This window comes from Dendrobates tinctorius, unplaced genomic scaffold, assembly GCF_039654945.1.
Source record: "Dendrobates tinctorius isolate UK_male_01 unplaced genomic scaffold, ASM3965494v1 ptg000518l, whole genome shotgun sequence".
NCBI lineage: Eukaryota > Metazoa > Chordata > Amphibia > Anura > Dendrobatidae > Dendrobates > Dendrobates tinctorius.
Window position 1 is genome coordinate 237,032 of NW_027362177.1, and position 17,753 is coordinate 254,784.

General features: G+C 40.7%; 1 protein-coding gene across 20 annotated transcripts in view; it reads right to left on the minus strand.

The window, feature by feature from the left end:
• The window catches only part of LOC141078221 (protocadherin Fat 4-like), a 294,498-nt gene that overhangs the window by 96,380 nt on the left and 180,365 nt on the right, over positions 1–17,753 (minus strand). For 19 of the 20 annotated variants that reach the window (XM_073565038.1, XM_073565030.1, XM_073565031.1 and 16 more), the window contains 3 exons: positions 15,563–15,673; positions 15,338–15,427; positions 8,435–8,512 (listed from right to left, as the gene is read on the minus strand). In XM_073565038.1, the coding sequence (XP_073421139.1) occupies positions 8,435–8,512; positions 15,338–15,427; positions 15,563–15,673 (279 nt within the window). The remainder of the gene's footprint in view (positions 1–8,434; positions 8,513–15,337; positions 15,428–15,562; positions 15,674–17,753) is intronic. The other variant, XM_073565023.1, reaches the window with a different exon arrangement.

Genomic DNA, 17,753 nt, shown 5'->3' on the forward strand with positions numbered 1-17,753 from the left:
CATACTACATATATACTACATTCATACAACATACATACTACATACTACATTCATACTACATACATACTACAGACATACTACAGACATACAGTACATACTACATTCATACTACATACATACTACATATGTACTACATTCATACAACATACATACTACATTCATACTACATACATACTACATATACAGTACATTCATACAACATACATACATACTGCATACATACTACATACATACTACATATACACTACATTCATACAACATACATACATACTACATATATACTGCATTCATACTACATACATACTACATACATACTACATGCTACAGACATACAGTACATACTACATACATACTACATTCATACTACATACATACTACATATATACTACATTCATACAACATACATACTACATACATACTACATATATACTACATTCATACTACAGACATACAGTACATACTTCATTCATACTACATTCATACTACATATATACTACATACATACTACATATATACTACATTCATACATACTACATACATACTACATATATACTACATACATACTACATGCATACAACATGCTACAGACATACAGTACATACTACATACATACTACATATATACTACATATATACTACACATATACTACATTCATACTACATACTTACTACATATATACTACATTCATACAACATACATACATACATACTACATACATACTACATTCATACTACATACATACAACATGCTACAGACATACAGTACATACTACATACATACTACATATATACTACATTCATACTACATACTACATACATACTACATTCATACAACATACATACTGTACATACATATATACTACATTCATACAACATACATACATACAACATACATGCAACATGCTACAAACATACAACATACATACTACATACATACAACATACATACATACAAAACATACATACTACATTCATACAACATACATACATACTACATACAACATACATACAACATACATACTACATACAACATACATACATTCATACAATACATACATAGTACATACTACATACATACAACATGCTACAGACATACAACATACATACAACATACATACTACATACATACATACTACATACATACATTCATACAATACATACATACTACATACAATACATTCATACATTCATACAATACATACATATAGACATACAGTACATATAACATAGAGTACATACTCACCAATACTTGTCACATTGTTCCCCGAAGCCAGTGTCATCTATGAAAAAATATGAAAATAACAAACAAGCCATATACTCCCTGATCCACAGAAATCCATGTGTCCCACGCCGATTTCCCATGGAGAACAGCAGCATCAGGATCAACTGATGCGACCGCTCTCTACGGGGCTCCAGGAATCCAATGACGGGAGGTAGGTATCCTTCCGCACTGTATTCCTCCGCCACTGTAAAAATATAGTCCCTGGTCTCACTTTATGGCAAAAGCTGCGTGGGAACTTTTTCACACAGCAATGCCAAAAGTGAGACTAGGGACTATTTTTTTTTACAGTGGCGGAGGAATACAGTGCGGAAGGATACCTACCTCCCGTCATTGGATTCAGCTGATGCTGCTGTTCTCCACGGGAAATCAGCGTGGGACACTCGTGGATTTCTGCGGATCAGGGAGTATATGGCTTGTTTGTTATTTTCGTATTTTTTCATAGATGACACTGGCTTCGGGGAACAATGTGACAAGTATTGGTGAGTATGTACTCTATGTTATATGTACTGTATGTCTATATGTATGTATTGTATGAATGTATGAATGTATTGTATGTAGTATGTATGTATTGTATGAATGTATGTATGTTGTATGTAGTATGTATGTTGTATGTCTGTAGCATGTTGTCTGTATGTAGCATGTACTATGTATGCATGTTTTATGACTGTAGTATGTATTGTATGAATGTATGTATGCTGTATGTCTGTAGCATGTTGTATGTATGTTGTATGTATGTAGTATGTAGTATGTATGGGCCTGCCGGGCCTGCCGGGGGCTTGTGCCGGATGCCGGGGGTCTGTACGGGCCTGCCGGGGGCTTGTGCCGGCTGTCGGGGGTCTGTATGGGCCTGCCGGGGGCCTGTGCCGGCTGCCGCGGGTCTGTACGGGCCTGCCGGGGGCTTGTGCCGGCTGCCGGGGGTCTGCACGTGCCGGCTGCCGGGGGCTTGTGCCGGCTGCCGGGGGCTTGTGCCGGCTGCCGGGGGTCTGTGCGGGCCTGCCGGGGGCTTGTGCCGGCTGCCGGGGGTCTGTACGGGCCTGCCGGGTGCCTGTGCCGGCTGCCAGGGGTCTGTACGGGCCTGCCAGGGGCTTGTGCAGGCTGCCGGGGGTCTGTGCGGGCCTGCCGGGTGCCTGTGCCGGCTGCCGGGGGTCTGTGCGGGCCTGCCGGGGGTCTTGTGTGTGTGCAGGCATCGTCCGAAGGGACTACAAGTCCCATCGGGCGATGCCTGCTACAATGACAGTGATTGACACATTAGCCAATGATGGGACAGTAGTAGTCCCATCATCCGGCTAATGTGTTGAATGTAAAAAATATATATATATATATACTACATACATACTACATACATACAACATGCTACAGACATACAGAACATACTACATACATACTACATATGTACTACATTCATACAACATACAGTGGGGCAAAAAAGTATTTAGTCAGTCAGCAATAGTGCAAGTTCCACCACTTAAAAAGATGAGAGGCGTCTGTAATTTACATCATAGGTAGACCTCAACTATGGGAGACAAACTGAGAAAAAAAAATCCAGAAAATCACATTGTCTGTTTTTTTTTCATTTTATTTGCATATTATGGTGGAAAATAAGTATTTGGTCAGAAACAAAATTTAATCTCAATACTTTGTGATATATCCTTTGTTGGCAATGACAGAGGTCAAACGTTTTCTGCAAGTCTTCACAAGGTTGCCACACACTGTTGTTGGTATGTTGGCCCATTCCTCCATGCAGATCTCCTCTAGAGCAGTGATGTTTTTGGCTTTTCGCTTGGCAACACGGACTTTCAACTCCCTCCAAAGGTTTTCTATAGGGTTGAGATCTGGAGACTGGCTAGGCCACTCCAGGACCTTGTAATGCTTTTTACGAAGCCACTCCTTCGTTGCCCTGGCGGTGTGCTTTGGATCATTGTCATGTTGAAAGACCCAGCCACGTTTCATATTCAATGCCCTTGCTGATGGAAGGAGGTTTGCACTCAAAATCTCACGATACATGGCCCCATTCATTCTTTCATGTACCCGGATCAGTCATCCTGGCCCCTTTGCAGAGAAACAGCCCCAAAGCATGATGTTTCCACCACCATGCTTTACAGTAGGTATGGTGTTTGATGGATGCAACTCAGTATTCTTTTTTCTCCAAACACGACAAGTTGTGTTTCTACCAAACAGTTCCAGTTTGGTTTCATCAGACCATAGGACATTCTCCCAAAACTCCTCTGGATCATCCAAATGCTCTCTAGCAAACTTCAGACGGGCCCGGACATGTACAGGCTTAAGCAGTGGGACACGTCTGGCACTGCAGGATCTGAGTCCATGGTGGCGTAGTGTGTTACTTATGGTAGGCCTTGTTACATTGGTCCCAGCTCTCTGCAGTTCATTCACTAGGTCCCCCCGCGTGGTTCTGGGATTTTTGCTCACCGTTCTTGTGATCATTCTGACCCCACGGGGTGGGATTTTGCGTGGAGCACCAGATCGAGGGAGATTATCAGTGGTCTTGTATGTCTTCCATTTTCTAATTATTGCTCCCACAGTTGATTTCTTCACTCCAAGCTGGTTGGCTATTGCAGATTCAGTCTTCCCAGCCTGGTGCAGGGCTACAATTTTGTTTCTGGTGTCCTTTGACAGCTCTTTGGTCTTCACCATAGTGGAGTTTGGAGTCAGACTGTTTGAGGGTGTGCACAGGTGTCTTTTTATACTGATAACAAGTTTAAACAGGTGCCATTACTACAGGTAATGAGTGGAGGAAAGAGGAGACTCTTAAAGAAGAAGTTACAGGTCTGTGAGAGCCAGAAATCTTGATTGCTTGTTTCTGACCAAATACTTATTTTCCACCATAATATGCAAATAAAATGAAAAAAAAAAACAGACAATGTGATTTTCTGGATTTTTTTTTCTCAGTTTGTCTCCCATAGTTGAGGTCTACCTATGATGTAAATTACAGACGCCTCTCATCTTTTTAAGTGGTGGAACTTGCACTATTGCTGACTGACTAAATACTTTTTTGCCCCACTGTACATACATATATACTACATACATACTACATATATACTACATTCATACTACATACATACTACATATACAGTACATTCATACAACATACATACATACTGCATATATACTACATACATACTACATACATACTACATATACACTACATTCATACAACATACATACATACTACATATATACTGCATTCATACTACATACATACTACATACATACTACATGCTACAGACATACAGTACATACTACATACATACTACATTCATACTACATACATACTACATATATACTACATTCATACAACATACATACTACATACATACTACATATATACTACATTCATACTACAGACATACAGTACATACTACATTCATACTACATTCATACTACATATATACTACATACATACTACATATATACTACATTAATACATACTACATACATACTACATATATACTACATACATACTACATACATACAACATGCTACAGACATACAGTACATACTACATACATACTACATATATACTACATTAATACTACATATATACTACACATATACTACATTCATACTACATACTTACTACATATATACTACATTCATACAACATACATACATACTACATACATACTACATTCATACTACATACATACAACATGCTACAGACATACAGTACATACTACATACATACTACATATATACTACATTCATACTACATACTACATACATACTACATTCATACAACATACATACTGTACATACATATATACTACATTCATACAACATACATACATACAACATACATGCAACATGCTACAAACATACAACATACATACTACATACATACAACATACATACATACAATACATACATACTACATTCATACAACATACATACATACTACATACAACATACATACAACATACATACTACATACAACATACATACATTCATACAATACATACATAGTACATACTACATACATACAACATGCTACAGACATACAACATACATACAACATACATACTACATACATACATACTACATACATACATTCATACAATACATACATACTACATACAATACATTCATACATTCATACAATACATACATATAGACATACAGTACATATAACATAGAGTACATACTCACCAATACTTGTCACATTGTTCCCCGAAGCCAGTGTCATCTATGAAAAAATATGAAAATAACAAACAAGCCATATACTCCCTGATACACAGAAATCCACGTGTCCCACGCCGATTTCCCATGGAGAACAGCAGCATCAGGATCAACTGATGCGACCGCTCTCTACGGGGCTCCAGGAATCCAATGACGGGAGGTAGGTATCCTTCCGCACTGTATTCCTCCGCCACTGTAAAAATATAGTCCCTGGTCTCACTTTATGGCAAAAGCTGCGTGGGAACTTTTTCACACAGCAATGCCAAAAGTGAGACTAGGGACTATTTTTTTTTACAGTGGCGGAGGAATACAGTGTGGAAGGATACCTACCTCCCGTCATTGGATTCAGCTGATGCTGCTGTTCTCCACGGGAAATCGGCGTGGGACACTCGTGGATTTCTGCGGATCAGGGAGTATATGGCTTGTTTGTTATTTTCGTATTTTTTCATAGATGACACTGGCTTCGGGGTTCAATGTGACAAGTATTGGTGAGTATGTACTCTATGTTATATGTACTGTATGTCTATATGTATGTATTGTATGAATGTATGAATGTATTGTATGTAGTATGTATGTATTGTATGTATGTATGTATGTATGTTGTATGTAGTATGTATGTTGTATGTCTGTAGCATGTTGTCTGTATGTAGCATGTACTATGTATGCATGTTTTATGACTGTAGTATGTATTGTATGAATGTATGTATGCTGTATGTCTGTAGCATGTTGTATGTATGTTGTATGTATGTAGTATGTAGTATGTATGTATGTTGTATGAATGTAGTATGTATGTATTGTGTGAATGTATGTATGTTGTATGTAGTATGTATATAGTATGTATGTTGTATGTCTGTAGCATGTTGTATGTATGTAGTATGTACTATGTATGTATGTTGTATGAATGTAGTATGTATGTATTGTATGAATGTATGTTGTATGTAGTATGTATGTAGTATGTATGTTGTATGTCTGTAGCTTGTTGTATGTATGTTGTATGTATGTAGTATGTAGGTATGTTGTATGAATGTAGTATATATGTATGTAGTATGTATGTATGCTGTGTGAATGTAGTATGAATGTAGTATGTATGTATGTTGTATGTCTGTAGCATGTTGTATATATGTTGTATGTATGTAGTATGTATGTATGTTGTATGTATGTAGTAAGTATGCATGTATGTTGTATGAATGTAGTATATATGTAGTATGTATGTAGTATGTATGTATGTTGTATGAATGTAGTATATATGTATGTAGTATGTATGTATGTATGTTTGTATGAATGTAATATATATGTAGTATGAATGTAGCATGTATGTTGTATGTCTGTAGCATGTTGTATGTATGTTGTATGTAGTATGTATGTATGTTGTATGAATGTAGTATATATGTAGTATGAATGTAGTATGGATGTTGTATGTCTGTAGCATGTTGTATGTATGTAGTAAGTATGTAGTATGTATGTATGTTGTATGAATGTAGTATATATGTAGTATGTATGTATGTTGTATGAATGTAGTATATATGTAGTATGTATGTAGTATGTATGTATGTTGTATGAATGTAGTATATATGTATGTAGTATGTATGTATGTTGTATGAATGTAGTATATATGTAGTATGAATGTAGTATGTATGTTGTATGTATGTTGTATGTCTGTAGCATGTTGTATGTATGTTGTATGTATGTAGTAAGTATGTATGTTGTATGAATGTAGTATATATGTAGTATATATGTTGTATGAATGTAGTATATATGTAGTATGTATGTAGTATGTATATATATATATATATATTTTTACATTCAACACATTAGCCGGATGATGGGACTACTACTGTCCCATCATTGGCTAATGTGTCAATCACTGTCATTGTAGCAGGCATCGCCCGATGGGACTTGTAGTCCCATCGGACGATGCCTGCACACACACAAGACCCCCAGCAGGCCCGCACAGACCCCCGGCAGCCGGCACAAGCCCCCGGCAGGCCCGTACAGACCCCCGGCAGCCGGCACAAGCCCCCGGCAGGCCCGTACAGACCCCTGCCAGCCGGCTCAAGCCACCGGCAGGCCCATACAGACCCCTGGCAGCCGGCACAAGCCCCCGGCAGGCCCGTACAGACCCCCGGCAGCCGGCACAAGCCCCCGGCAGGCCCGTACAGACCCCCGGCAGCCGGCACAAGCCCCCGGCAGGCCCGTACAGGCCCCCGGCAGCCGGAACAAGCCCCCGGCAGGCCCGTACAGACCCCCAGCAGGCCCACACAGACCCCGCCCGCACAAACAGACACGCACAGTGTCCGCCCAAGCACCGCCCACACTCTTCCCCCCTCCTGAACTGGATGTGCAAGTAAAGAAAGGGTTTTTTTTCATTCCGATATTTCTGTCCCATTGAATGGGACTTCCGGTATCAGAATCGGTGATACCCGATACTTTTTTTGTATCGGGCCGATCCAATCCGATCCGATATTTCTCTATGGTATCGCTCAACACTAGTCAGGAGGAATGTTGGTCCACTCCTCTTTGCAGATCATCTCTAAATTATTAAGATTTTGAGGCTGTCGCTTGGCAACTCGGAGCTTCAACTCCATATATAAGTTTTCTATGGGAATAAGGTCTTGAGACTGGCTAGGCTGCTCCATGACCTTAATGTGCTTCTTCTTAAGCCAACCCTAACAGGCTAATTAAGGTCTGAAACCGTGGTCAAAGTTATCTGAACACACAAATCTCCAAGGGTGCACAAACTTTTGTATCAGCCCATTTTTCTTTTTGTAATTTTTAAAATATAAAAAAATTGCAATATATTTTTCCCCTAAAATACAAAGGAAATGTGTTATCTTTAACTTTAGACCTTTTAGAGATCATTTTATCTTCAATTTACTTAACTGTTTTCAATAAAAGTAATTTTGACCAGAAGTGCCCAAACTTTTACATGCCACTGTAATCACGGTCCACGATCATAATACCTGTCTATTTGTCCTGAATTGGGCTCCTTGGTATCTTCACTCATCTGCACTTGTGAAATTTCCTTTTTTGTAGTATCGCTGCAGAATACAAAAATTAAGAATTACTGGAGCGTTTGCATAGACCTGACCACACTGCAAAGCCAAAAACTGGTCATTGTCTGATGAAAGGAGCTGTTCATTTTTAATATCCATTCATATGCAAAATGGATCTTTTCCATCTCTGTAGCCCATCCCGGCTTTGTACAGGTCAACAATTTCATCCCTGGTGTCCTTAGACAACTCTTTGGTCTTGTCCATAGTAGAGAGGTTGGAGTGTGATTGTGTGGACAGGTGTCTTTTACACAGAAAACAAGTTTAAACAGGTACAATTAATACAGGTAATGAGTGCAGAGTAAGGAAAGCTTCTTAAAGAAAAACTAACAGGTCTGTGAGAGACACAATTCTTGCTGGTTGGTAGGTAATCAAATACATATTTCATACAATAAAATGCAAATGAATTATGTAAAAAAATCATACAATGTGATTTTCTGGATTTTATTTTTAATATTATGTCTTTCACAATGGAAGTGTACCTACGATAAAAATTGCAGACCTCTCCATTCTTTGTAGGTGGGAAAACTTGCAAAATCGGCAGTGTATCAAATACCGTATTTTGCAGATTATAAGACGCACCCCATATTTTGAGGAGAAAAATAGGAAAAAAACTTTTTTTTTAATAAAATGGTGGTGCCTCTTATAATCCATGCGTCTTATTGCATACCGGGGGTGGTGGCTGCGGTGAAGTGGGGTCCCAGGGTTGCTGCTGAAGGAGGCAAGAGTGGTGCGTTGCTGCAGGCCGCAGGCTGGGATGAGGGCGTGTTCTGCTGCGGGTAAAAATGGCTGCAGTGCTTTGTGGTGCGGGGAAGCCCGAAGCCCCCAAGCACATCCATTACTTTGATGTGGTTGCCTCCGGGAAAATGGCTGCTGAGGGCAGCGCATGCTCAGATTAAGATCTCGGCAACGAGATCTCGGATGCCAAGATCTCTTCTCCCGAGATTTCGTTGCCAAGACTTCAATCTGCGCATGCGCCACCCCCGGCGGCCATTTTCCCGCAGGCCACCACATTATAGTAATGGATGTGCAAGGGGACTCTGGGAAAATGGCAGCCGGGGCGGTGCATTGCAGATTGAGATTTCGGCAACGAGACCTCGGGTGCCGAGATCTCGTCTCCTGAGATCTCGGGACGAGATCTTGCTGCCGAGATCTCAATATGAGCATGAGCCACCCCCGGTGACCATTTTCCTGGAGGCCACCGCATCGCAGTAATGGATTTGCAGGGGGGGGACTGTGGGCTTTCACAAAATGCCGGCAGAGACCCCGCACCACAGAGCACCACAGCCATTTTAACCCACAGCGGCGCACATCAGAACACCCCCTCATCCCAGTCTGCAGCCTGCAGCAACTCGCCACTCTTGCCTCCTCCAGTAGCAACCCTGAGACCCTGCTTCACGGCGGCTGGTAAGGTATATCCGCATTATAAGATGCACCCCCATTTTTCACTCAAATTTTGGGGGAAAAAAGTGTGTCTTATAATTCGAAAAATATGGTACTTATTTTCCCCACTGTATGTGGGCTTATTTTATGACAAACAGTTCTGCCATTGCCTTTTGTTATTTAGATTTTTTTGTACAATTTTGCAATAGAAAAACAAAAACTACAGGGTGGGCCATTTATATGGATACACCTAAATAAAATGGGAATGGTTGATGATATCAGCTTCCTGTTTGTGGCATATTAGTATATGGGAGAGGGGAAACTTTTCAAGATTGGTGGTGACCATGGTGGTCATTTTGAAGTCTGCCATTTTGGATCCAACTTTATTTTTTTCAATGGGAAGAAGGTCATGTGACACATCAAACTTATTGAGAATTTCATAAGAAAAACAATGGTGTGCTTGCTTGGTTTTAATGTAACTTTATTCTTTCATGAGTTATTTACAAGTTTATGACCACTTATAAAATGTGTTCAAAGTGCTGCCCATTGTGTTGGATTGTCAATGCAACCCTCTTCTCCCACTCTTGACACACTGATAGCAACACCGCAGAAGAAATGCCAGCACAGGTTTCCAGTATCCGTTGTTTCAGATGCTGTACATTTTGTATCTTCACACAATAGACAATTGCCTTCAGATGACCCCAAAGATAAAAGTCTAAGGGGGGCAGATCGGGAGACCTTGGTGGCCATTCAACTGGCCCATGACGACCAATCCACTTTCCAGGAAACAGTTCATGTTGGAATGTCAGGACCTGACACCCATAATTGATGGTATGGTGTGGTATATGGGGTACAAAGATAGTGGGGCCATCCTTCATCAAAGGAAACCCCAATGCCACTGGATATCTGAAATTGCTACGTGATGATGTGTTTCCCTCTTTATGCACTGAAGATGGCATGTTCCCTGAGTTTTTCCAGCAAGATGGTGCACCACCACATTATGGGTGTCAGGTCCGGCATTCCCAAAAGTGGGAGAAGAGGGTTGCATTGACAGTCCAACACAATGGGCAGCACTTTGAACAGATTTTTTAAGTGGTCATAAACTTGTAAATAACTCATGAAAGAATAAAGTTACGTTAAAACCAAGCAAACCATTGTTTTTCTTGTGAAATTCTCAATAAGTTTGATGTGTCACATGAACCTCTTCCCATTGGAAAAAATAAAGTTGGATCCAAAATGGCCAACTTCAAAATGGCCTCCATGGCCACCACCCATCTTGAAAAGTTTCCCCCTCCCATATACTAATGTGCCACAGACAGGAAGTTGATACAACCAACCATTCCCATTTTATTTAAAGGGAATCTGTCACCTTTTTTTGCCGTATTGGCTGCCGACATAGACATCGGGGGCTTATCTACAGCATTCTGTAATGCTGTAGATAAACCCCCGATGTAACCTGAAAGAGAAGAAAAACACGTTATATTATACTCACCGAGGTGGGCGGTCCGGTCCGATGGGTGTCGCCGTCCTGTCCGGTGCCTCCCTTCTTCATGCGATAACGTCCTCTTCTCCTGTCCTGAAATGGCTCCTGCACAGGTGCATTGCTCTGCCCTGTTGAGGGCAGAGCAGAATTCTGCAGTGCGCAGGCGCCAGACATCTCCCGACGCCTGCGCACTGCAGGACTCTGCTCTGCCCTCAACAGGGCAGAGCAGTGCGCCTGCGCTGGAGCATTACAGGACAGGAGAAGAGGATGTCATTGCATGAAGAAGGGAGGCGCCGGACGGGACGGCGACACCCATCGGACTGGACTGCCCACCTCGGTGAGTATAATATAACGTGTTTTTCTTCTCTTTCAGGTTACATCGGGGGTTTATCTACAGCATTACAGAATGGGGGCAGGCTTTGCAGCATTGAGAATCTCTCTCCCCATGTGCTCACCCACCTATCCACTCTCCTTTTCCCCATCTGCTGACTTCTCCCGTCTGTGCTCTCTTCTTTAACCTGTCTACCCCAAATACTATCCCACCTGTCTGCTGTCTCTCTCATTCTTGTGCTGTGTTCTCCCCTCATGTGCTGTCCCGTTTGAGCTGTCTTCCACCTGTGCTCTGTCTCTCATCCCTGTGTCTGACCATGTACAGAACATACCATAGCTCCTGGGCAGGGGAAGAAGCAAAAGACAATACTGACATTACAGCAGGAGATCGCAGATGATACGTTTTGTGAGGTAAAATATTGTTTAAAAACTGTCAGTGAAATATTTTACCTCACAAAATGAATCATCTGTGATCCCCTGCTGTAATGTCAGTATTGTCTTTTGCTTTTCCCCTGCCCAGGAGATGTGGTATGCTCAGTACACGTTCAGACACAGACAATTTTTAAAATGAACTTTCGATCATGGGAAAACCCATTTAATGTGACCGACTTCCTCTGCCTGTAGACACGTCATGCATCTGCCATCGGGATCAGCCAAATTATTCACTGTGCCTGAGCGGAATTCGCGCAGGCGCAGTGCGATGGTGTTCCGCTGGTGGTACTGTGCAAGAGGCTGCGTGAGTGTGTGAATGTGAGTGTGCAAATGTGAGTGTGAGTGTGTGTGTATGAGTGAGTGTGTGAGTGTGTAAGTGTGAATGTGAGTGTGAGAGTGAGTGTAAGTGTGTGAGTGTGTTAGTGTGTGTGTAAGATTTGGTTATGGATTTAGCTTGTTGGGCAAGTTCCCTATGTTGCTTTTGGAAAATACAAGTAGCAAAAAAATTGTAAAAATCTGAAACAAATTAATTACACTACCATTCAAAAGTTTGGGGTCACCCTGACAATTTTGTGTTTTCCATGAAAACTCACACTTTTATTAATCAAATGGGTTGCCAAATGAATTTAAAATCTAGTCCAGACATTGACAAGGTTCCAAAAAAGATTTTTATTTGAATTAATAATTTTCTCCTTCAAACTTTGCTTTTGTCAAAGAATGCTCCCTTTGCAGCAATTACAGCATTGCAGACCTTTGGCATTCCAGCAGTTAATTTGCTGAGGTAATCTGGAGAAATTTCACCCCATGCTTCCAGAAGCCCCTCCCACAAGTTGGTTTGGCTTGATGGGCACCATACGGTAAAGCTGCTCCCACAACAGCTCAATGGGGATGAGAGCTGGTGACTGCGCTGGCCACTCAATTACAGATAGAATACCAGCTGCCTTCTTCCCTAAATAGTTCTCGCATAATTTTAGAGGTGTGCTTTGGGTCATTGTCCTGTTGTAGGATGAAACTGGCTCCAATCAAGCGCTGTCCACAGGGTATGGCATGGCGTTGCAAAATGGAGTGATAACCTTCCTTATTCAGATTCCCTTTTACCTTGTACAAATCTCCCACTTTACCAGCACCAATGCAACCCCAGACCATTACATTACCTCCACCATGCTTGACAGATGGCATCAGGCACTATTCCAGCATCTTTTCAGTTATTCTGCATCTCACAAATGTTCTTCTGCATGATCCAAACACCTCAAACTTGGATTCGTCTGTCCATAATACTTTTTATCAATTTTCCTCTGTCCAATGTCTGTGTTCTTTTGCCAATATTAATTAATCTTTTCCTTTTATTAGCCAGTCTCAGATATGTCTTTTTCTTTGCTATTCTGCCCTGAAGGCTAGCATCCCGGAGTCGCCTCTTCACTGTAGATGTTGACACTGGCGTTTGTGTACTATTTAATGAAGCTGCCAGTTGAGGACCTGTGAGTCGTCGATTTCTCAAAGTACAGACTCTAATGTACTTGTCTTGTTGCTCAGTTGTGCAGTGGGGCCTCCCACTTCTCTTTCTACTCTGGTTAGAGCCTGTTTGTGCTCTCCTCTGAAGGGAGTAGTACACACAGTTGTAGGAAATCTTCAGTTTCTTGGCAATTTCTCGCATTGAATAGCTTTCAGTTATAAGAACAAGAATAGACTGTTGAGTTTCACATGAAAGCTCTATTTTTCTGGCGATTTTGAGAGTTTAATGGAACCAACAAATGTAATGCTCCAGATTCTCAACTAGCTCAAATGAAGGTAAGGTTTATAGCTTCTCTAATCAGCCAAACTGTTTTCAGCTGTGCTAACATACTTGCACAAGGGTTTTCAAGGGTATTCTAACCATCCATTAGCCTTCTTACACAGTTAGCAAACACAAAATACCATAATAACACTGGACTGATGGTTGTTGGAAATGGGCCTCTATAAACCTATGAAGATATTGCATTACAAACCAGACATTTGCAGCTAGAATAGTCATTTACCACATTAACAATGTATAGAGTGTATTTCTGAATCATTTAATGTTAGCTTCATTGGAAAAAAACTGTGCTTTTCCTTCAATAATATGGAAATTTCTATGTGACCCTAAACTTTTGAACGGTAGTGTATTTCTTAACCAAGTTTTGAAGTAAAGCCTTACCTCTTGTTCTCGTCTCCAGTAATAAGCTCAAATGTTTCATTCACATTTTTGTTTTGCAGAAATTTAGTTCTTTCATTTTTATCAGCATCAATATTTCATGTCTTACATTATGTCACCATAAGGCTAAGTGCACACGTTGCAGAAAATTTCTGTTCAAAAACCTGAATCCCTTCCCAGAAACCGCACCTATTTTTCCGTGGCGGTTTTTGCGCGGTTTTGATGCGTTTTTTTCCGCAGCGGTTTCAAACAGCATGGAAGAAGCCAAAACCGCAGAAAAATCCGCAAAATTAATTAGCATGCTGTGGTTTTTACCGCGATGCGGTTTTTTCGAGGTAAAAAAATGCATCAATGTGCACAAAAAGTGCAAAATGCATAGAAATGACTGGGAAGCTTATTTTTAGCGGTTTTATAGTGAAAACCGCGATAAAAACCGCTAAAAAAATGCTGTGTGTGAACACAGCCTAATAACAAAACAAATTGGTCATCAATTAGATAACTCACATCCTTTTTAATTTTCCACTGAAGTCGTCATATGTGGTCTTAGTTTTATGATAAATGAGTCTATCATTTTTTTTGTGAAAGTGTTAAAAATGACAAAAAAGTAGATTTTTAATAACCTTTATATAGAGCATTCAGTTTCCATGTCCACATTGCTATCTTCTGACAGCTTATTTAACGCTTTTGTATATAGTGTATGCCAAAGTGCTGTAGCCTGTTAGTAATCTCTTTGCAAAAAGATGTTGATATAGTGGGAAATCTGTACAGTATACAGCATATCTCTTCCAAAAACATTTCTTTCTTAAACACACCATTTTGCTTGTAATTTTATGTTCTACTCACATCATATTTTTGTATCCTTTTGTTTCATATGGTCATTTTCCTTGATTATATAGAAAGCATTATCCATTTTCTATGCTATATTTTGTTTACATACAGTTTTAATGCTGTATTGCTTTGAAAATTTGACAAAATAACCCTATCCTAAGAAAAGCAATAGACATTTCAAGCTTACCCATAATCTTTTTTAGAAGCACCACTTGCTGAACGTATCACTTTTATAAAACCCTTACTTGCTGCTTTGAAGCTCTTCTGGGAAATTGTTCTGCAACAAGTAAAAATATGAATATAACAAAGCATAAAATAGTGTATTTCTTTGTAAATTTGACCAAAGAAAACCAACCCTCCGTCCAATATGATGCTGAGAACCTAACTATGGCAATAGACATATTAGACTTACGCATTATCTGTTTTAGGAACATTACTTGCAGACCCATCATCACCACTTGCTGAAGATATTTTCTTGAAGAAACCCCTACTTTGTTTTTTGAAGCCCTGCGTGGAAGTTTCCCTAGAAAGAGTAAAAACATAAATACACCAAAAGAATTACAGCCCTTAAATAATAAACAGTAATAGGCATAAAGACATGACAGATTTGGGGGAATTTGTTAGACAACACTGTCACCCCAGCACTATGACTTTTTCTGGGAGTCGGCCAGTGCCGGACTGGAGCACCTTGGTGCCCGCTATGTAGCTACATAGAAATAAATAGAAGACCACCAGTTGTGCCGTAAAACACGGTAATATCAGGGTATAATATAAGATACTACACTTCCTAATGTTATAGAAGAGTTGGCGCCCACATTTTGGTGCAGACTTAATGATAAATGTCCCCTGATGTGTATTAATCACTAAACCAGGGGTCCCCAAACTGTAGCTCGGGAGCCACATGTGGCTCACGGTCCCATAAATTGTGGCTCGCGACTGTCTGCCAGCTTTCTGCATTAGCTCCAGATCTAGCAAACAGGTATGAAGAGAACATCTCAAAATGGTGAATTTTTTGAGTAGCCCTGCACAGAAGAGCAGATCTGGATGCACATATACTGTCTTGGGGTTTAGAGATGATTTAGGTATGGTACGCTGGAGGATGGTACTACCTGTTAGAGGAGGTTCTTGAAGCTGGATGCGACAGTGTATTGAGAGTCCTTGATGGGAGAATACTGAATGGGGATATTGTGGGAACAACCCCTGCATTTCATTGTACTTCTTTGGAGTGATTTATGTGGAAAAGCTTTGGTTATGAATATACCTGTAATGGGGGTTTTGGTTGACACTACTTTGAGGGGGGGTGGGAGCTGGATGTGGCTCGCGACCCTCTCTCAGTGCTGAATGTGGCTCACGACCCTCTCTCTAAGCTGAATGTGGCTCTCAAGGTCAGAAAAGTTGGGGACCACTGCACTAAACCAATGTTTTATAACACCAGTACAATGGATGTCATAGCAAAAAAAAAGTAAATCCACCTCCCTTCAGCTATAGTGACCATCTTGTTACTTTTACTAAGAAGAGAACAGATCTTCTATTTATTTTTGCGATCTATATCTGTAAGTGAAAAGGCTTAGATGTCCATCCTGAAGTACTAGGATATTGGTCTAACTGAGATGAAATGTAGTGATCTCAGGCTTACGCCTGTCATTTACAACATAACTCTTCAGTGATCACAGGAGAATATAGCAAAGGGACAGGGACTGTGTATGGTCCTTAGATCCAAGTCATTAGCATTATGTTAAACGGAAGTTAAGTGGCGTGGGCACTTTAATTGTGGGTAGGGCACTTCTTATTTCCTGGCTTACTGATTATCTTATTTACAATTTTCTTAAATTCACATCAGGTGGTTCCTTTCTTGCGGGAATAATTTACAGTAAGTTAACGCCCTCGCAGGTCGTGTGATGGCATTTTTGGTAACATTGTCTTTTGCAAAAATAAAGTTGCAGACTTAAGATATTTAGAAACTGCAAGATTGATCCTTTATTGGTTTAAACTGTAGTTGCTTACTTCCTGACTGTCCTGCCCAATGCCAGGTCAGACCGGTTGTGGTCCGCACATGCTGTTGATTCTGCTGTTCCATGTAACCAGAGCAGCTCTTCCCCTCTGCTCTGTCAGGGTGCGACTGCTGATGTCATGCTGATTGACAGAGGGCTCCCTGCTACCTAACTGCGGGGAGCCAGCTGTCAATCGACATAGTGTCGGCAGTCATGACCTGCCAACAATGCATCCCAGAAGAGCTGCTTAGTTGACATGGAGCAGCAGAAACACCAGCAGGAGCGGTCTGTGACTGCTGTGAGCCAGCAGTCGGCAGAACAGGCAGGTAGTTAGCTCAGGTTATATAATCAGGGTCCACCATCATCATATCTGTCTCTTTGTCCTATAGTGGGTTTCTCGGTATCTTCACTTATTTTGACTTCTTCAAGTTCCTTTTCTGTAGGAACTCTACAGGATACAGAAATGAAGAACCACTGGAGCTGTTGCACAGACCTGACCACATTGCAAAGTCATAAACAGATCATCATCTGATCAAAGGAGCTGTCCATTTTTATCATCCATTCATGTGCAAAATGGATCTTTGCATCTGTTCTATAACTGATGCAACTGAA